This window comes from Chaetodon auriga, chromosome 11 (assembly GCF_051107435.1).
Source record: "Chaetodon auriga isolate fChaAug3 chromosome 11, fChaAug3.hap1, whole genome shotgun sequence".
Classification (NCBI taxonomy): domain Eukaryota; kingdom Metazoa; phylum Chordata; class Actinopteri; order Chaetodontiformes; family Chaetodontidae; genus Chaetodon; species Chaetodon auriga.
The window spans coordinates 19110318-19131972 of record NC_135084.1 but is presented as its reverse complement, the minus strand read 5'-3'; the positions used below and the strand labels follow the sequence as shown (position 1 = coordinate 19131972).

Genomic DNA, 21655 nt, shown 5'->3' with positions numbered 1-21655 from the left:
AAATTTAGTTTAGTAGTAGTACTAGCACTATGCCACATTAAGAACGAGCACCTGGCTGCCATGTCTGAACCTCGGCGAGAAGTGCGGTGGAGACACGGGACCTCAGTGGCTGTGTGTTGGCCTGCATCCACCACAACAGCAAAAACATTATGGAAGTTTGTTCATGAGAATTAATTGGTTAGTTACCCGTTAATGGGTGTCAGGCCATCCAAATCAAAATTAACCACAACTGACCACCCTAGAATGTACATAATTAATGTCCATGCAATGTAAACAGTCTCACATGGACCACATGCATCCTGATGGCTGGAAGAGAAGTGCAGCACTGTACACCAGCTGGTGTGAGTCGTCTCCTTATGGACAAATGTGACAAATGCGTGTGTGTAATTTCCTGTACTCTGATCCGATTTGTACACTGGTCTAGAACCTCTTGATCTGAATATGACTTAATTGGGCTGAATCGTTTCACAGATAACCATCACACCCACCATACAAGACTGAAATTAACCATTTTCTCTGTACAAATGTTGCTCAGAAATCACAAAGTCAAGCCCTGAAACAGTGATCAACTCTCTTTGATGAGGACTGATGGGTAGTCCTTACAACACATGCTCTTGCTCTTTTACCAACTAGATTTAGTTGTTATTTTATTTAAGAGTTTATTTTTCAGGGACAATGTAAAAGGCACTGCACAGGTTACAATAACATGATACAGATGTATTGCATATAGGATATCTAGCCACGGCTAGTTTGCGACCCCTGTCCCCGGCGAGGGTTTTCTACTTTTAAAAGTCTGAACATATTTTCATCACCAACAGTCATTATCATTATATGTTTTCAGATCGTTTTTTCAGGCACTCTTTAATTTTCATTTCAACCACGGGGGGAATCTTGCTCTTGCACTGGTGTGGTCATCTTGCAGTTTGATGAGCTCAGTCTAGAATGAGAGGAGCATTAAAATGAAATCATGACCCTTCCAAGGTCAGGAGATCGATTGGCAGCTTTTGGTGCTGTGATCTGGAGGCTCCCTCACACATGAGGACGGTGTTGTCAAGTCAACATGCAGCAGGGTTTCGTCTGTTATGCGTTGAGACATCAGTCTTCATCGCTTTGTGTGAAGCGGATTCATTTAGACAGTAATGATAGCAATTTGCAGGAGAGAGCATGCATTGAGACATTAAGCATGACGGATGTCAAATTTGTGCAGTCCCGCGACAGGTGGAGGACCTCCATAATGAGAGGGACGGTTTCCTGGTAATTTCACTGGGGGTTATTTTCACCTGTGCTGAGAAGGTTTTAGGTCGTCCTGTGCGTTTAGATGCACTTCAGTAACCACATAACTGCCGTGACATGATTTCCTAAACATCATGCATATGAGAAACTGTCTCTCTGTAATTGCGGTAGAGAAACCTGATTTTCTCAAGGGAGAAGTTGATTTTTATAGTTGTGTGTTTGCCCATTAAAGACTTAAGATAGCAGGAAAGTGTCATTGTGACCGTAGAGAGGCCTGAATGGAAGGAAAGAATATTGAGTGACGTGCATCCTTGTGTTCATAAAGTAACTGAATAAGGTTTCCACCACTGACTGTGTAAATTCAAACAGTAAAAGCAGAGTAGGGATTTGTGGCTCAACGTCACCCACTTCCAAGGTGCATGGAGAAAGGAACAGGTCTGAGGAGGTCAAAACTTGTGTAACACTTATATAAGGAGCCATTTTACTGTCAGACCGACGTGTTTCATCATCAAGGCCACAAGCTGAAACATGTTGGTCTCACAACAAAGTTGTTTGTTATGCCACAACCCTGATTTCATAAAGGTCTGGATGCGTGTAAGACCAAGAAAAACACAATGCAATCATTTGCTGTTGAACAGGTTCACGTAGTTCCCAAGCCCATTGTGTCACAACATGAATATGCTCATGTGTTCTGATGAACTGAACCGTTTGCAAACAGCGAACATGAGCCTTGTTAACTGCAACGCAAAGTCAATGAATGTGATGAGGTAAAACATTAAATATATTGTCTTTGTATATACTCTTTTTAACTGAGTGCGTGTCAAAGATCACATTCTGTTGTATTTATTATTTACACAGCTTCCCAACTGGATTTTGGATTCAGGGTGGTACAAGTGTTGCTGGAGTTTTGACCTCTTAAAATTCAACAGTTGTCACTGTAAATAAAAGATGTGCACGCTCACCAGAGAGCCTGTCCTCACAGCAAATGAGTATGGCTCCCAAATAAATACCACGAAGAGTGGTCCAATTTTATTCAGATAGGGTCACAAATTTTGATAGCTGTGATTGCAGAAACTGTTGACTCATTGTAAAAAGGTGTGTGCTTCTGTCTGTCTGTCTGTCTGTCTGTCTGTCTGATCCAACACCTCATTACACACCTCATTTGTCAGTTTTTGGTCAAGCCACTAGTAATTTTTATTATTTTATTCCAATTGGACCCTCTAGTGCCACAGAATGTGACAGATTTACATCCAACACTGGCACCTATTTCTGTGGCCTCTATGTTTTCTCTTTCCCTCTCAAAATGTATTTTCTAAGGTAAGGTGAAATGAGTATGGCTAATGCAGTAAGTCTCACAGCAGCGAGCATAATGCGTGCATCTGTACTCCAGGCTTCATCCTCACATCCAATGTAAAAATATTCAGCTTGTATATAGCAGGTCTTTTCACTGCATAATTTATAATGGCTGGTTTGCCCAACATGCTCCAGGCAGTGTGATTTTGATGCATCCCATGATGTTTTTAGTCCCCTGACACATCGGACCAGGACGTCTCGATTTACAAATTGAGCTCCACAGACACCTATGGCATGACTGACTTGGACTATTGTAAAATCTCAATGAATTGCTCACAAGGTTCTTAAAATGTCCTTCTCTCTTTGTCTGTCCTTTTTCTTTTTATTCATCACTGCAGGCTGTGGAAACCAACCTGGCATCCAAGGACAGTCACTGGGTATATGCCAATGAGGTGAGGCCAAACACACTTTTTTGCACCCGAGTGAATTTAGACCTTAGTGTCAGTTTGCCTTTGTCAACACGGAGTCTCATATGCTGCCAGTGCACACACAGACACGTGAAAACCTGTAGCACTGTCACTCTGTGCTATTTCATGTTTGCCTAGATTAGCAGCACATCACTTGTTTTTGTCTGGGCTGCCTTAGGGACTGGGCCTTTATTAACTGTTGATGTTAGTGCGTCTTTTCCTTCTCTGTGCCCGTGCGTGTGTGTCTGACATTGACCTAAATGGTCTTCTAAAGTGGCTGTAACAGCACAAAATTCAGGTGCACTTTGTGAATACAGAGCAGCGGACTCTGTCTTTAGCTTTAGTGCCTCGTCGCTGCATTTCCATTGATTCAAAGTGATTTGGAGATAAGGGGGGAGTCACAGAATTGGCCTGAAACTAAAAGCAGTGGATGAAAGACATTAGATTAAAGTTTACTCCCAGTTGATTCACCTGGAATATTAGCATTGCTATGCCAAACAGAGCCTCCACGTCTAACACACACATATATATTTTATTGAAATGTCATCTCTTCACCTCGTCTGAACCTGTGCTCAACATGTAGAACATGACACATATTGATTTCTTATCCACAGGGGATTATTAATGTGTGTGTGTACTGCAGATAGCCATGTTATTTATGCAATATTCATAGAAGTATTCAAGATACTGGAGATCTGGGGCAAAATTTGGTACTGTGTCACAAATGAACAGAAGCTTAAAACACACATTAGCCACAGTATACACCAACAAGTATAAAGTAATTGCCATTTATGCACGAGTTAGACATTTACAAGGCAGCATATCAGTAGCTTAGATATTGATTTACAAAAGTTAATCAGGTTCAATGTGATGAAATGCTATCTGGTAGATTTTTGACTATAATGAGCTTTTGTAAAATAACTACCTTCTTTGCTTTAAATTATTTTCGCTGTGCTTTTCTCTAGACAGATTACTCAAGTATTGATTTACAACAGCAGATGAGACCTTGAGTTCCTTAAAAGTTTCTTGTGCGTCTGGCAGCTTCAGTCATATTATTTTATTTATGTCTCAAAAAAGCCTTGCATAGTCTCAAACAAGATAAGATCAGGCCTGTGGTTCTTAATTTGAAGCAGTATTCAAAAACACACTCTGCATGCCTTTCAGCCAATTACCACAGATCTCCAAGAAGACATTAGCTTTAATTGCATCAGACTGTGGGAAAGTATGAACTAACAGCACGCTCATTTCTGTGGCACGCCCTTAAAGGGACAGTTTGCTGATTTGCAACAAGTGTTGTATCATTGCAGTGTGGGTAGTATGTGCAAATGAATAGTGTTTCCATGTAGCCTGCACCCAGAGCTCTCTCTTGGATGGAGGGAGGCAGCTCATGACAGGAAACTCAGATCAAACTGTGAAACTAGGCAGTGCTGATGAAATTATTTAAAAATTCTTACTGCATTGCCTGCTCCTCAACTCCAGTGTTTACAGAAACACATTTTTGTGTGTACAACTTAGCTGTAATGCAAGAAAGCAAGTAACCGGACCAGACCGCCATAACCAAGCTCCGCCCAGCTTTGTGAACATCAGCTGTCACTGAGATGATGTGGTCTGGTGCGGCGCAGTGCATTCTGGGAACACCACATCACCTTTTCCTCTGTTTTCTCTGGTCATGTAGCACCAATTTTTCTATTACATAGATAGCCCAATTGTATGAAAAGATCATTTTTCCAGGGGCGATGTACCCTTTTAATGGTTAGAGTTATCTCCCCCGGTACAAATTTAAAGGCGAATACTGTGCCTGGTTGTATCTATGAGCTATGAAATATATATCCACTGTCTTTCATTGCTGATTTCGTAATTTTTTCTCTGTCCTCCTTTCCAAAGATGGTGAAAAGCGAGTTTTTTCAATTTCTACCTCTTTTTTTTGTAATTGTTGTTTATCATTTTCTCACCTCTCTCTCTTTCCCTGCCTTTCATTTCATCACGAAGATAAACTGCACATGAAACTGACAATCAACCTTGAAATGAGCAAAACGCAGACATGTTGAAAAGGCAGCAAAATTCAGTTACCACTCGTGCTGACCCAGTTTTCTCACGATGTTGGCCTCGAGAGCTCCTCTCATGTACAGAAAAAATAACATGAAGACTCCTCGCACCTAGCCCACCTTTCAGTTAATCACATTTTTCTCTCAGAGCCTTTTAAATTCAGATATGTTTATCAAATGAGTCACCATGTAAATTGAACACAAGCGTGCCTATAACTGCAAGTGGTTTGTCTACAATTCTAAAGGGGCAGGAGATTAAAAGGAAGGCACAAAGCTGGTTTGTTTCCATTAGCCTGTGGTTTGATTTCTCAGAGGCTAACATGGTTGATGGCACAAAGATTATGCATGAGGTTTTTCCAAATGAGAGTCACAGTATCTTTACATAGTATAGTTATCATAGCTAGTTGTCTCACTCTCCTTCCACACCTCATGAATTCCTTACTCACAGTTTACTACACAGCTATTTTATACTGGAGACTGTTTCCTGCACTCATGGAAATCCTGTTAGCCTGACCAGACACAGTTCAGCTGTATCACAAAATCCTGCTGCAAAAAAACTGCTTTCCATGTTACCTCTTGTCCCCGTATGCAGCGGCGGTCCCTGTGGATGGTTGGTCCTTTTCAGCCGCCTGGTCATGACCGAGTTGTTACATTAATTTTAACCAGGTGATCCTGAGGCTCGCTGTCGCTTGCCCACCCCATCAGCTCCCCAGGCTCCCGCCAGCCTTTACACCCCACACAGACGTCTTGCATTTCATTCAAGTCTCATGACAAGCAGTTATGCTAATCTGCCTCCAACAGCAACATGTGGCACAATGAATGTAGCTGTCAAGCAAGAAATGCGGTAACAGCAGAGTGAGATGGATGGAGAGGGAAAATGATGATGATGACCGAGGATGATTACAAGTCAAAAAATGTTGTGCCTTAAACACTTCATTTCCTCCATTCTGTGAATTTTTATGCACCATTTTAAGCCTTTTCTGCATCAATTTATGTTGAAATGTCTTTATTTATGTAAAGGAAAACACAGGTGACAATATATTCCATATATGATGGAATGTACTTCAGTCAGGCTCTCAGATATTGCTTTCAAGTATTTCTTCTCCAGTACTCACAACTTTTCTTATTTAATGTTTGCCCTGCTGAGTGGACACCCTGTGTATCTCAAAAATGTTTGGCCATAGTCAATTAAAATGTTATTTTAAGATTAAATAGATTAGACAGATACTCTGCAGAGTATGTGCAGTTGTCAGTAAACGAGAGGGGTAGAGCCTGGGGAGATTGTCCACTAGTTAATTGATAATTAACATACACCTGCCCGAGTAAAATCTGAACTGTCATGTGTTTGTTGGTGAGGGAGAGAGAACGGGCTGCACAGCTCCAACAATCACAACCAATCAATAAATCAATATGTGGTGGGCAGTGTTGATATTGTGGCAGGCTACCACAAGTACACCAATGTGTGGGGAAATACTGTGTTCAAAATCAGTGTCTCTGCGGCGCCTTACAGCAGACACAGTATGTCAGGGTGCGTGCCGAGCTGCTGGTCTGAAAAGTGACGGTGATGTGACTTGAAACAGTGAGAAAGCAGTGGGCAGGAAATGTTTTAATGTCCAGCCATCCGGCTGACAGCCGGCGCTTATGGAAAACTCTGTCCTTGCAAGACAGATTGGAAAAAAAAAGTCAAAACTGACGCAGCAGAGACTGAGATGTCCTGACCTTTAGTCCCTAATGTGGTCAAACTCCAAAACCATATTTATTTTCCCATAATGCAACCTGAGTTTTTCTTTAGACCTTACCTGTCTTGACAAAAGAAAACAGTAGTATAAAATCAGTTGCTCCTTTAATGAGAAAGAAAAAAGTCTGTAAAACAATGAACTTCTCTCTCAACAAACTTTCCTTCACTTGCAAGCATTTTTTAGTTTGAGACAGACATTAATGCATTTTAAAAGCAAAGGAGTGGGTTTGGGTGGCACACAGTTCATGAGGCCTCAGGGTATGAAACTTATCCAACACACAAATGACCATAATCTTACGGAAACAAGAGAAAAGCTTTGGAAATTGGAGTGTAAGAAGTGCGGCAGGACTTGATGTGAGCAGGAGGGCGCGGGGATGACAGGTAGGGGTGCATCTCCCTAAACACCCACTAAGCCAGCGTGCTGCAGCTGCTAGCACACAGAAGGTTGTCTGCGTCTGACACTGTCTGGTGGACTCAGATGGATCGCACATACGAGGAGGATTTGTTGTTGCTTTTTTTCCCCTTCAAAGGCAGGACGGTGACACCTCCAGAATGTTTGATGGATTAGGTGGCTGTGCCTACTGTGACAGACAGAGTCGAGGAGGACAGTTGTGATATGACTGATGTCTTGGGTAACTGCCCGTCGAGTATCTGAGATGGAAACCCTACTCTCCTGATGCAATCTTCAGCGCACCAGACTGTAGAACAGGATGGTGGATTACTGGAGGAGGCCACTTACGAGATAAAGAAATATTCCATTTTTCAATTAGCTTATTGCTTATCCAAAGTACCGTAAAACATTGCATTTATCAAAACACTGGCTTTTGCTAATATGATCCTTTGTGCCATTAACTACGATGAGCATCCATGCAGAAATCCAAATCAGATGTCAAAAAATGATGAACTAACCCACAAATGGTGACCACAGGAGACATCCGGCGTCATGGTCATAAATCTAAAAGACCCCAGACAGGCGACTTCCTTCCCCAGCCACCTTATCGAAACGTTACAACAGTGACAGTCATTTTTATATCATTGGGGTTATTAAGTGGGCTATTCAAATCACTCACGGCATTTATTTAAAGACCCACTGCAGCCCTCGGCTGAAATGTACATTGAATCATTGCAATAAAATCAACACTGACTCACGTATAGATACAAATCTGGACATCTTGTCTCTCATGGACAATGAGCTCCATAATAGAATGGCTTACACAGTAGCAATGAACTGGAAAAATAAGAGCATTAATTAATGAATTTTATTATTTACATGTCATTCCACCTATGTCACATTTGAGATGTCCTGATCCAATTAAGCTTAGCCAGTCTCATCTGAAGTACAAACACACGTGAGATCACAGCTGTCCTCTTAGGTCAGAGTACATGTTTCTGCACTTGAGCTGGATTGGCGAGTCTCTTCCTCAAAACAAACCGGCTTGCACAGAGACTCTGAGAAGCTAAGGATGTGTTGATGCAGATCAGATGGTGCCGTGCAATTTGGCATGAAATTACGTTGCATTTCCGCCTGCTCGCACCACATGTTATTGCAAATGGTCCTTTGTCTCAGTTTCATTTAAAGTCTTTCCCTGACAGGTATTCATGAGCGGCCACACTGTTGCTTTTCTTACACTATTTTAGGTAGTGGAGTCTTGCATATGATTAACTGAATACAGCTGTTTTAATTGATAATTGGTCAATTCTAGGAAGAAGACAATGATAGGAACACATTTCATCATACTGCACGCTGCTAATTGAAATGTGTGTGCTGACAGAGATGCAGCCACCATTGGATAATTGGTTAAAAAGAAATAACCACTTTGATCTCCTGGGGAAGCGACACTTCCACAAAATCAGCTGCCGAGAGTTGAGTTTACTAATCAGTCTTTACTGCCAGTGCTCGAGAGCATTATTAATAAAGCCCAATAAAAACCTGGTTGGACATAACATGCCAATTTGGGGATTAAATGATAATCAAAAAAGTGAGTAATTGCCCCGTAATCTGAAGCACAAAGAACCATGTTATCCACATTATTTTCCCTCTGCTCCGTATTGACCTTTTCATTATATGTATAATCTTATAAAGAAGGCCATGTCCGTTCACTGCTGCAGTTTTTTGATTGAAAATTTTAACACAGGAAAGAAATAAACTACTGTGTTTCATAATGCTATAGAAGACTTTATACTGCTGTCACAAGGAAACTTAAGTTAGTTTACATGAAATTGGACAGAGGTTTTCGTAAGCACCTTTTTCAAGATTTGGTTCCTTGTGATTGGATGTTTGTTTTTTTTTTTCATTATTTCAACTATATACTGTGATATTGTGTAAGACACAATATAGCAGTCTCTTGCTTGTTTTTTCCCAGATAAATGCTGTGTTGTATTTGGCCTCTGTTAAAACAAGAACATTGTGTCTCTTCTCTTTTTCATACTCAGTAATTTATTTGATTCTGGCTGCAGTCCTTAATGATCAATTTTCAACACAACAGCACTGCCTGAACAGGACATGGCACTGATTTTAATTGCAAACCCTTCAATTTTGCATAATTTATAACGAGTTATCATTCCTGTTGTTTGGTGTGTAAGTGCAAAGCTTCAATTTAATACAAATGTGATAAACTGAAAATTACAACTCAGGTGAAAAAGAAAGATCAGAGTCTCACAAATCAGCAAAGGCTTGTGCCTGATGTTTTCTCATGTTTGTGATGTTTGAATTTGTTTTCTACATTGTAAAAGGACAATGGGACACCAATCACTCAGTTCTGCCACCGGATAACCAAATAACAAACGAATCTTGATATTATTTTCAGCCTAACTAATTGCCCAGTCTCAACTGAAAACACATAAAACACATACACGTATATTCATGTATGTGTTTTATAGGCAAGAACAAGTCAAATTATTGTCATTCCCACTGTGCTTTGCTCTTCCTCTCGTACTCCTGCTCCAAAAAGCACCTTAACTTCCAATTCAATTGCTGTCATGATTACCTCTAATTTTTTTTATGTATTTCTGGTGAAAGATTAATAACATTGACTGAGCAGCACAAAGAGGATAATTTAGCTTAATCTGCCTGAATTTCATTTGATTAATGTATTTTGGTCAGAGGCTGTCATTGAGACATGGCTGTACTGTATTAACTCAGAGATCTGAGTGGGTTACCTCCGGGGAGCTTAACACCTGAACTGATTGTGTGATAATTGTTTGTGATGTTATATGCTCGTGTGCAGACAAGCAGACATTCTCTAGTGCTGCTAAAATCCACTAGATGACCACTGTAATCAGCCCTTTGTATTCTTTAAGTACAGATCCGTAACTTTTATGTGCATATTGCACAACTTTAATATATCATAGTGGTGTCTAAATTGTGACTTAATGGTCTGTACTTTCTCCTCAAACAGAAGTTAAAGGGCACGCATTTCGTCAGCCATGTCCCATTGGTCAGTGCCATTTCCAGGTCAGGCTATGACACAAATGTCACCCGTGATGGTGACAGAACACTCGGACTGGGTGGCACTGGAAGTTATTAGCTTGGACGTGAGGGTTCAGCTCCGTGAACCATGCGGCATAATTCATCTGATTAATGTGTCACGGCAACTCATGAATATTCATACTTTCCACCTGACTGATTGTGAAGAGTCAGAAAAAGACTCATAGGATAAAACTAGTTGAGGTAGAATCACCTGAGGACTGCTGTACTCCTGCTGCACAAAGATAGAGTATCTGGGAATACTTGCTCTGGTGGACAGAATCCATATTATCAATTCAGTTTGCTTATCATGAATAAAATAAATATGCATATGACGTGAGATATGCACATGAGAAAAAAACAGAAAAGGGAATTTAAAGGGAAGTTATACCATGTTTGGATTAAAACAGGACTGACTGTCAGCTGAAAAAAGGTAAGCATGAAAAGAAAGACAAAGTAAGAGTGATGGTAAGATAATATGAGATTGAAGCAAGATACAAAGACAGAAGCCAGGAGAAATGAACACTGAGGGAGGACAGAGACCCGCAGTAACAACAGAGGTCGATGCAAAAGGGAGAGGACAGAATGTCTGATTAGGAAAACAGACAGGGAACATGGATTCAAACATGTGTGCTGAAGGATTATATCAACCCAGAGCTGCTTAAATTTCCACCCAGACAGGAACCTCACAGCTTTATTGTCAGATAGTGTATGAACCCTGCGTTTCCCAAGAGACTCACTGTCTGCCACAGCATTGACCACTGTCAAGCTCTGGAGACCAGCAGTGTCTCATGAATATTGATCTGACCCTCCACCCCCAGAAGGGGGCCAGTGGTCACCTGCACAATTATTTTGAAGGGTCTACTCGAAATGTCCATTGATTTTTCAGTCTCCTGTGAACAACAAAACCAGCGTGTTCCCTCGGTGATGAACTACGTCTTATATTTGACGTATAGAAATGACAGTTGGTTAAAATGTTTTTGTCTGTGTCTTTTGGCTTAAAAACGTGAAAACCAAAGCTGGGGCAAAAATGATCTGTGAATTTTTGGTGATGGTTGTTAATTTCCACTGGGTTTATGTTCGCAAATTCTCAAACTCAAGTTGAGCACTTAGGTAGATATTTTAAAGCCTGCCCTCTCTCAGTTTTCCCCATTTTTCTTGTTGGAGTTACTTTGTCTCTCTCTGTCCTGTCTCTCATTGCTCTGTAGTTCTTGCAAGGCTCAAGGTTATATTTATTGTTCTGCTAGTGGAAATGTATTATGCAGCGTGTGTTCACAGAGTACAAAAGGACAACATCAGCAACAACATCAAGAATGAATTACATAGCTAGTATAAGGGACATGGCAATTCATACCAAGCACAACTTTGTAAGTGTGCAAAATGTGACCAGGGTAGTGCAAATAATCCAGCCAGAGTGCTAATTAATATTAAGCATATCAATAGAACTTGGGATGAAAGACATTATTGATATGCATAATAGCAATTAGCACTCTGGCGGCATTCTTTGCGATGTGTCATCTGATATTTTAATTGCTTAAAAAGCAGGCAAAGCCAATGGAAACCCCTCTGAGGCTTTGTTTCTTATCCAAATTTCCACTCAGAAAAGTGCTTTTCAGATACAGTTTAAAAGTGCCAGTTCACTCTGAGAATAAATGAAGGAGAAGACTTGATAAACTTAAATCGTTCCTGTTTTCATCCTCAGGAGGTGAGCGACGCCGACATCATGGAGCTGGTTCACAGCTCGCTGGGGCGGATGACCATCATTCGTCAGATCTTCCCATTGTGGAGAGACACCAACGTTCGCTGCATGAGGAACAATCATCGCATCTCCTCCCTGCTCTGCGACCCGCAGGAAGGCTATCTGCAGTCTCTGGAGGTAAAAAGCCCTTAAAGATTCCCTGTTGAACTCATCAGAAATAAAGAATGTTTTACTAAAACAAATGTGGCCCTTAAATAATGTACTCAGCAATCAATCATGAAAAACATCATTATTAGTTTAGATGTTGACATTGCTGTGAGTACAGGCACAAGAAACAATAAGCAGATCATTTTGTTTCAGCTGTGATTCAGTTTGGTTTAAAATTCCTGCTTTTGGCTTTCTAATCATCGTCCACTGCAGGCTTGAACGGTGGTGGTGATGGTCACAGCTGATTCCAATAATGACAATGTTTGTAATCAGAAAAAATTCAAAACATCCAAAGGAAATTCTCCAAATGCTCCAGGTTCTCCGCTGCAAATACCCACTGTGTTCCAAACAGTCACAAATTCACCAACACAAGCTACTTTCAGAGGGGAATATGAGCTTTGAGGACGGTGAAACAGTATGATGGATGAGGCTGTATTGAGTATTTGACTAGTGGCAAGGTTGTTTTTCTTCCTTGTTTTTCATCTCTTTTGTTGTGAGTATTTATAGGACAGCAACTTTGTGTTTTAGAAGCAAACCAGTGTGTTTCATCCAGTTTCTCTAGCAGCAAACAGGAGGTGACTTGTTATCAGCTGGAGAACAGAAGCATAAAACAAATGTGGTCTGGTCTTTTTTCACTTTCAGTACAGTACATGTGCTGTGAGGGGTTATGAGCATGCTGTCTGCTTGATCACACCCCTTTTTCACAGTTAAAGTAGTGACTTTACAGCATACGCATGCAGCCATGGTGTAAGACACTGTAGATAAGCATCTGCCCAGTGTCACATGAAGACAAATATTAGCTGATTATGTATGCAACTGAATAAATATTAAGCTCCCTAGATAAGGTAATGATTAGGTACATGAACGTCCATGAATATAAATGATTTGAGCTCAGCGTGACTGGGGAATAACGGACACGAACAGAGTAAAATATTAACTTTGTTTTACATTAATGTACAAAATTACTTAAAATTGAATATACCAACTGTAGGCCCCTAAAAACAATATCTTATTTATTAATAAACTGCTGAAATATCAGGCTTAACAGAAGCTTCCATCGCCAAAAGTGCTGTGTGCTCTAAAACAGATTATGCTGTTTATGATTTGTATCAAGGATTTGTCAGCCAGGAAGCCGAGCTTAGGTAAATTCAGTTTGACAATGAGGGCCATATGCCCTTCAGCACTGTCACAGTTTTGCTGTCTAACACAATGTCATGTCATTTTTTGGGTGTTCATAGTAACCTTGATCCGTCTCCCTCTTCATGCTTTCTACGGTGAGATACGAGCGCCTCCTTACACCTCTTGCATTTTCCTTTTGCTCAATCCATCTGGAGCACAATGGCTGTGTTCCCCGTGGCTCTATTGAAATGTTCATTCTCCTTTTCAGCCATACTCCGGACAGATGGCAAAACCATGTGGTATGTGCACCCATAGTTTTCAATAATTCACATGAAGGAGGGTTAAATATCGGGTAATGGCAGTTTAAGCATCCATCAGAATAGTTAAATGCTGAGAGAGAGCGCAGTGCTTTCCGGTGCTAATCCCTTTCACAACCCGTCAGATGTGGTGAAACCTCAGATGTCCTGAGCTCCTCGCCGTCTGTCAGAGTGACCTTGAGACAAGTGAACGTGACTCGTACGATGTCTTACCGCTGAGTCTCGGACCGAAGTTTAAAGGTGTCAGGAGCTGAATGGCTAGAGTGGCAGCTAGTATTGCTTCCATGGATCTTCTGCTGTGGCAGGATTTGACTTGACTTGACTCGACCCAGAGGATCTATCAAATTGACTGTCACACCAAGACAGGAGGCAGGAGACATGATTCCTGGCAGAGTGACTGAGGTTGGAGGGAGACAGCTGGATGGAAACGGAACGATTAAACCAGAAATAATTTTTGCTTTGCAATTTCAGATCACATCACGGTACTTAATCATCACTTCTACCTTTTGCCGTTGTCGTGTCAGATATATCATTTCACCTGCCGCAGGAATCCTGTGAGTGTCAGCAAATCAATGTCAGTGCTTCACCACAAAGTTTCTTTCAGGTGTAAACATGCCAGAGTCAGAGGGAGGTTACTGCCGGGTCTTCATGTCCACACCGAACAGCCACCATAACATTATTAAACAAACAACAAAAAAAAAAGAACTCCTCACGATGCTTTTCATTCTCTCTCCAAGTGAGGCGACAAGCTTTTATTCCCCACTGGGAGTGTTTTTTTCACCAGACAGAAAGACAAGTGCTTTTGTGTCACTGCTTCATTCACAGGGGATCACAATGGCGCTGTGTGATATTTCTTGAGGCCTAAAAACTAGTATTTGTTTTCTTTGTTGTATCCCGAGTTTGCATTGTTGTCTGTGTTGCTCAGCACAAACAATAACAGCCAAATCCTAGAATGCATTTATTAAAATTACTTGCTTCCCCCTCCCCTAACAGGTGTCCAACCTCTACCTGTACGACAGTGTTTTGATGCTGGCCAACGCCTTCTATAGGAAACTGGAAGACAGGAAGTGGCACAGCATGGCCAGCCTTAACTGCATGAGGAAGTCTACCAAGCCGTGGAATGGAGGATGGTCAATGCTGGACACTATCCAAAAGGTATTTGAGCTTGAAGTTACCATTTATTTCTGCTTAACAAAGCTGCTGCTCTGTTTTTTTTTTCTATTTTCTAAGAAATGCCAAATGACAGCTTCTGGATTATTCTCATAGATGATTATATGAATAGTTACGTTCGAACGATTAACATCCAAGGATTAGTGAGACGCATTAGCAAGTATAAAGATGGTTTATACAGTCAAAAGATTCTTTGGGAATGTCCATTGACCTGCTGTCATGCTTGTTGGAAACTCCCATCAGATTCAAATTCACTTATTTTTAAAATACCCTCAAGGAAGCTGATTATTAGATGTGATCTCAAGGTTTGGCCTCGGGATGGATTTGTGGCAGAATCTGGGCTTTGATCTCTTTATGCTTGTGTAACCCTCTCAGTTCTCTCACCGAAATTAGGCCGCATATCCTGGAAAGTGGCTTGATTTTATCCATTTCAGTCTGATAATGGAATTTTTCAGTCTTGGAGAGAGTCATGCAGGTTTAATCTCAAGTGTGACATTTGGTGACCAAGCGGGGCATGGAGAACAACAAAGAAGGGGTGTTCTCCATATGTTGTTGTGTTGGTGTCATTCGAACCAAACTGTCAACTTAAATTGATTTGATTCCTGTCACAGTTTGTACTTATTTCAAGAATGCACCAGAGTGGTTCGTGTAAGGTGGTTTTACCTCACCAACGAAACTCTGTTTGTCTGAAATGATAAAATAGCCTAATGCTGGTACCTACAAACCTGACTGAATGACTGTGTGATTAAAGGCGTTATTTCCAAATGGTATGGTGTGACTGATGGCAAGCAGCATTGAAAGCTTCCCTGTGATGATTATACACTGTAAAATGTCACAATTCTGTAACTGGTCCAACTTGGTTTCATTAGTTCAAATCTCTTTATCTATGTACTAATTAATTCTTGCAAGCTATTTTCCTTTGCCTACACCTACAGAGCAGAAACACTACTATTTCTCCGGAGTGTTGACTCATACACGGTAACTATTTTCTGTCTGTTGTTGCTACAGGGACGGATCAGCGGCCTGACAGGACTGATGGACTTCCGCGCTGAAGGCTCAAATTCCCATGTGCAATTTGAGATTCTTGGAACCAGCTACAGTGAGACGTTTGGGAAAGATGTGAAACGGGTCAGTCTATAATGTTTTATATGTATATATTGTCTACTTGTCTGTAAAGGACACCTCATGGTACACTTAGTATATCTCAGTGTTTTAGCTCAAATCAGATGGCGTAGCAAGTAGGTTAAAATTAAAATTTTCAATTACTGGCCAGTTGGCGAGCTCAGAGATTCAGTACCAGTGGTCTCTTTTTCTCTTGATGGTGTAATGTATGCCCCAGCAGGGTGCTCCACCTTTCTCATTTCACAGCTGTGCCATGTCACTCTTCTGCACTGTATGCATTAGACCATAGACCAATCAATTAGAGCTTCTGTATCAAACTTCAGCTTTTTGTTGGTAGATGTGATTTTGCATGGACTTACATAACTGCCCATTCTGTAGGTGTTGAAGAAACAGTAGGTGCTCTGAAACCACTGATCAAAGTGGCTTTTCTTAGACGTTGTCTCAGTGTGACCACTTACTGTGTGAGGAGGGAAATGAAAGTGAAATTAAACTATTTCTCTATTTTTCAAGCCTGCAACCTCTTAGTTGGGCACTCAATTTCAGTGCTTGAGAACTGGTGTCCTGCAGCTTTCAGCTCCTCTCTAATAGTTAATTATCCATTACATACGAGCGTGGCTGATTTACTACCAGGAAGGTCCAAAGACCTGCAGTACACCACTAGTCCCACTTCTACAATCCCGATTCAGAGCAGTTGGGACGCTGTGTAAAATGTAAATATCATCACATTCTGTTTCATTAATGTTTCACACAGCATCTCCACTGTTTTGGAATGGGCTTATAGACAGCCCTATAGGACACCACCAGTAACACTTTTACTAGAAATCCTTGGGATCCATCAGAGTTTCTAATAGGAACAAATACTGTATGGAAAGGCTTCCAATTGTCTATTTTTGCATGTTTTTTTCAAAGGCTGGTGGTTCTCAATCTTAATCCTCAGAATCCAAAGCCCTGCTGTTTTTTCCTCCCTTTTTCTGGGATGTCAGGTGAATGCAATTAAGTACTGGTAAGATTGAAAATCGGCTGTTCTGTGATCCCTGAAAACCACGGTCACAAGGCGTGATAGTGAGGTGTCAGGTATGAGGGTGCCCTCTACTGGAGTATTATCTTTCACTTTCACACACCAACCATTCTGTCCTGATCGTTAATGAATTGACAGCTGAGTGTGTTGTTCGTGTTAACTGTACTCGCAAACAAATCACACCACTTCCACTTTGCCCTTGACTGTTCGTCATAGTGTGTTTGATCTGTGGTTACGTGTTGAGCGTCGACATTTTTCATGCTTAAAAAATAACAAGCAGGCTACATGAGCTTATTGTGAAAAACATGTATGATCTCTGAGTGTTGCAGAGCTGAAGTGAGACATTGAGAGCATTATTTGTGCACTCTTCTCTTAGCTGTGATTTGTTTGTCGCCATGGATGCCCTGATTCAGTCAGGGACTTCTTGCAGAATGAAGAGGAATCGAGTTTCTTGGCAATCTATGTAGAGCAGGACTGACCAGAAGCGGTAATGAAGATTTAATCACCACTCAGCCTAACTGAAATCATGAAGCCAATTCATCATAATGTGGCCATTAGCATTAGCTAGGAAGAGACGCACTACACGCAGTGCCATGTGTTTACACACACATACATACACACACTCACAGGAACAAGCATACACTTTCACATCCACCAGCAGAGCCACACATTTAGACACAGCATGACGCACACAAACAGCGGAGCCCCGGTGCACGTTCACACACAAACATGTAGTGTGCGCTCTGTTTTGGATCTCAGGCATTAAGAGCATGCAGCCAGGCGAACAGAGAACAGAGGCCGGGGAACACACTAACATGTGGGCGCTTGTATCTCAAAATCATTAGAGGCAGAAGGGGACAGCAAAGCCAGATAATAGGATGCCAAATGCATTCAGTGCTCTTGGTCATTACCTGGCATGTCTATCTGTGTGTCTGCCTGCTACTTGGCAGAACCATTTACTGTGAGAAAGCAGACACAGGTTCGTGCACCTCTCCTCACTGTTTCTCTATAAAAGGATGTTTATTTTTATATACATTTATATTGTGTTAGACTGGTGTCTAGCATCAAGAAAAGCCACACCATGACATGGTTTTCCTTGCAATGTGCTGTAATGTCATGTTACTTTGGGTTTTTCAAGTGGAGTGTCACCATGATTGCACGTTCTCCACCCCCCGACCCACATCCACCCCTCAGAGCTACCCTCATTACGTCCCCTTCTCTTCTCTCTTTTATCTTTTCCTCTCATTTCATCTCCCATCCTCTCCTCTCCACTCTCTTCTTCCCTAACCCTTTCCCCCATATCTCAGCCATGGCTTCCTCCCTCTCCATCATCATTTATCTGCATTCAGTCCATTTTCTCCCCAGCCTGATGGTTCTTAGATGAGGCGTCTTTCTGGTTAGAAACTGTAATGAAGACTGAAATACTATTTCCTGGATGGCTACCGTGAGTTTTCTCCACCATCCAGTGCTGCTGCAGAGTGATCGATGCTGTTGTTGTTTTGCTTTCCCAGTTTGCTCTTATTGATGTGTCAGCTCGTCTCTAAGCAGATATTGCTAATGACTTCCAGCTTACACGAAGCTCTTCGTAGAGGAAAGTCAGTTCATTTGAATGTAATTGTTCCTTCTTATTCAAGCACCATGCAGTAGTTATCTCTGAAATGTGTCCACAGTGAAAGTGTGGTATTATCATATAATTCAAAATCACATTCTTGGTCACATTTGTATGCTTGATGTTGTGTATTGTCACAGCTCCAAATTCTCCTCATTCAATTTTCCATTTGAAAAATGCATAAAAATGATTTTTTTCATCAACTTCTTAAAAAACATTATGTAGCACCACTCACATGCCATAATGCCATTTCTATATAGGCTGACCTGTGCTGGAAATAATATATAGAATGGCTGCCTGAGACATGTGACTACACCTTTAGCCTTCGATTGAGAGGAAGTGAAAAACAGCATCAGGTTTAACAATAAACAGAAATCTGTTGGCTTTGTCACCTGCAATGCCATTGTCAGTGCAATGTTTTAAATTTAAAGGAGTCTTATCACTTATATCATTCCATTTTCTACCACATAGCCAAAATAGCTTGTAGCTGTGTCCTCACTAAAGAATAACACACCAGAATCAGCACAAGTATTTCCATCCAATTTTGCTTGCAAACATTGGCCCCTATGCTCACCTAAGTACACCTAACTAGAGCTGATTGTCACCCTTAATCAGCCCAAGTCGTTAAACCCCAAACCTAGCCAAATCTGACAGCCGGCTCACATTAGTTCCTCCAGTGCTCAGACAAAGCTAACGGTGCTGAGACTTGGTTGCAGTTGGCTACGAGGGTTAATTGATGTCAGATGAAGGAATTTCCTTATTGGCCATCACCAACTCTTCAACCAGTAACAGTCAATGTATTTTGGTGGTGGAGGTCACATGAACTGCATGCCCCCCATTGAATGTTGCATTTACCAAACCGCTGTTGTTCACAGGTGATGTAGTTGTCCAATTGCTCAACCCTATTTGCGACTGGCTCATGAAGCAGAAAAGGCATTAAATACTCTCTAAAGGGTGCTTCTCTCTCGCCAACAATAGATCTGCAGGGGGTTGATAGGGCTGTTCATCCAGTGATTAATTTGCCAGGCACTGAGATTTCTAGCTTTTAGAAATGTTCTGGCTCATATAGGGTTTTGAAACCTCCCCTGCCTGCTTGAATTTTCACCTGCTCGAAGGTAAAGAACAGCGTTATGATTAACAGCTATTAGTCGTAATACCACTAGTATTTGACAAGCCATAACGGCCAACATGAAAGCAATCATAACTGTATTTTCTAAAATGTACATCATAATAGTGTATTGGTACATTTCCAAAAATTACTTTTGATGGATTATGCTTTAATTAGATTATTACCCATCTCTTAAGTGATAATTAGGTTTATATATTTAATTTCACAAACCTCTGTGGGCATACCAGGCATAGACTGGAATTCATCAGTCGACAATCAGCGTCAATAAAATTAACAAATTGCTTAAAGCTCCTATAACAGAAATGAAAGAAACTGTATTAGACTGGTGAAGTTATTTTGCCTTAGATAATTAATACTGTTATACTGTATGATGAACTGTAATTGTGTGCAAATTGCCTTTTCTCACAAGAGTCTGCATTAAAAGGAAAGCATTAAACTGGCAGCACCATTTATCGTTGTTTCTACTGCCACACTGGCAAAAGTAAGCCCTCTTGAGAGGCTCAAATAATTGGATGAAAAGTGGATGATATTCCTTCATATCCCTTAATTTATTCTCTCTCATGTGCTCCAATCCATCATAAAAACAGAATCGAACAAATGTTGCCAACCTTACAGCCATCCAGGTCATTGAAATGCACATCATCTGCATCACCTGCTCTTTGTGGCTCTCACTCAAGTTTGCCTCCTCCTCACTGTCATATGTTTATTTTAAAGGGACAGTTCACCCCAAAACCCAGAATACATTTTCTTCCTTCCACCTGTAGTGATATTTATCCATCATGATTGTTTTGGCGCGAGTTGCCGAGTTCTGCCTTCTCGCAGATATAATGGAAGTAACTGGCACTCGACAGTGTCTCTTTCCAACAATCATGAGCCAATTAGTCAAAATTAATCTATGGACCTCTACACCTGCCAACCGTATCATCTATTCATGGATGAGAAGCTTGTTCTTGTGACAGCGCAGGACGTAAACAGCTGTAATTTTAGTTTACAGTATCGGTCAGCTACAAACTAATCCCCACACACCAGCAATGCCAGATTACAGATAAGAGAGTAGATGGACAACAGGTAAGAGGAAGAAAAGTATTTTTGATTTTAAGGTGAATGGTCCTTGAAAGACTCTTTTGAAGCCCACAGTGCATACAGTGAGCCTACAGACTTCTTTCAGCCTTTCTCTCTATCTTTCATGCGGTATTTTTAAAGCAACATAGCAATTTCTGCTGAATAGAGGATAGAGTGTAAGTCTGCCTGCTAAATACTGTATTGATGTAACTTTAAGCGTTTTCGCTAAGGAGGTATAAAAGCACATACAGTAAATAAATACAGGAATGAAAGAAAACAGGAAAAGTTTGATCACTGAGAGCTTTTATTTCACACGAGGCTTTTCTTATTGCGTTTCATTTGAGTGATTTCATTTTGAAATAAAAAATGAACTCACTTCATCTAATTGCTTCGTGTTTCATTTTTGCTCATTTCTCTTCTTGCTTCTTCGAAATTGTTCACATTATTATTGTTTCACTCTCTTTTTCTGATAGAGCAAAGCGAATCCTGCCTCACGTTGTTCATTAGAGGTTAGAGTGATAGACTGGCGCCATGTCAGCCCAGCTCATCTCTAGTATATCAGGACAGATAAGATGTCTCTCGTCTTGACTAATTTAAATGGCCGACTTATTTTCTGCGGTGTTCCTTAGTGATTAGAGATAATACAACTGGCACCATTCCAGTTTTTTTTCGTCTAAGATGAAGGACACAAAGAATATAAAAAAAATATAAAGATGAATGTTTAAGATATACATGTGCTATGTGTATGCAGTACAGACACAATATTATCCCATGGGTGTGCACATATATATATATGCATAATTATTAAAGGCATGGATACAGCACATGTAGTAAGAACAGTAGGTTCAGTAGTAGCAAATGAGGCGGACGACTCGAATGTGACATATTCAACACACTCGGTGAGCCACACAAAGGAGTGTGGGTCAATAATAAGCTTGGTAGCATGATGGGCTTGTCGATA

At 40.9% G+C, this 21655-nt stretch overlaps 1 protein-coding gene across 4 annotated transcripts in view; it reads left to right on the top strand.

Moving 5' to 3' along the window:
* Positions 1-21655, top strand: part of grid1a (glutamate receptor, ionotropic, delta 1a) — a 230555-nt gene that overhangs the window by 178191 nt on the left and 30709 nt on the right. For all 4 annotated transcript variants that reach the window (XM_076743102.1, XM_076743103.1, XM_076743100.1 and 1 more), the window contains 4 exons: positions 2925-2978; positions 11945-12118; positions 14578-14739; positions 15763-15882. In XM_076743102.1, the coding sequence (XP_076599217.1) occupies positions 2925-2978; positions 11945-12118; positions 14578-14739; positions 15763-15882 (510 nt within the window). The remainder of the gene's footprint in view (positions 1-2924; positions 2979-11944; positions 12119-14577; positions 14740-15762; positions 15883-21655) is intronic.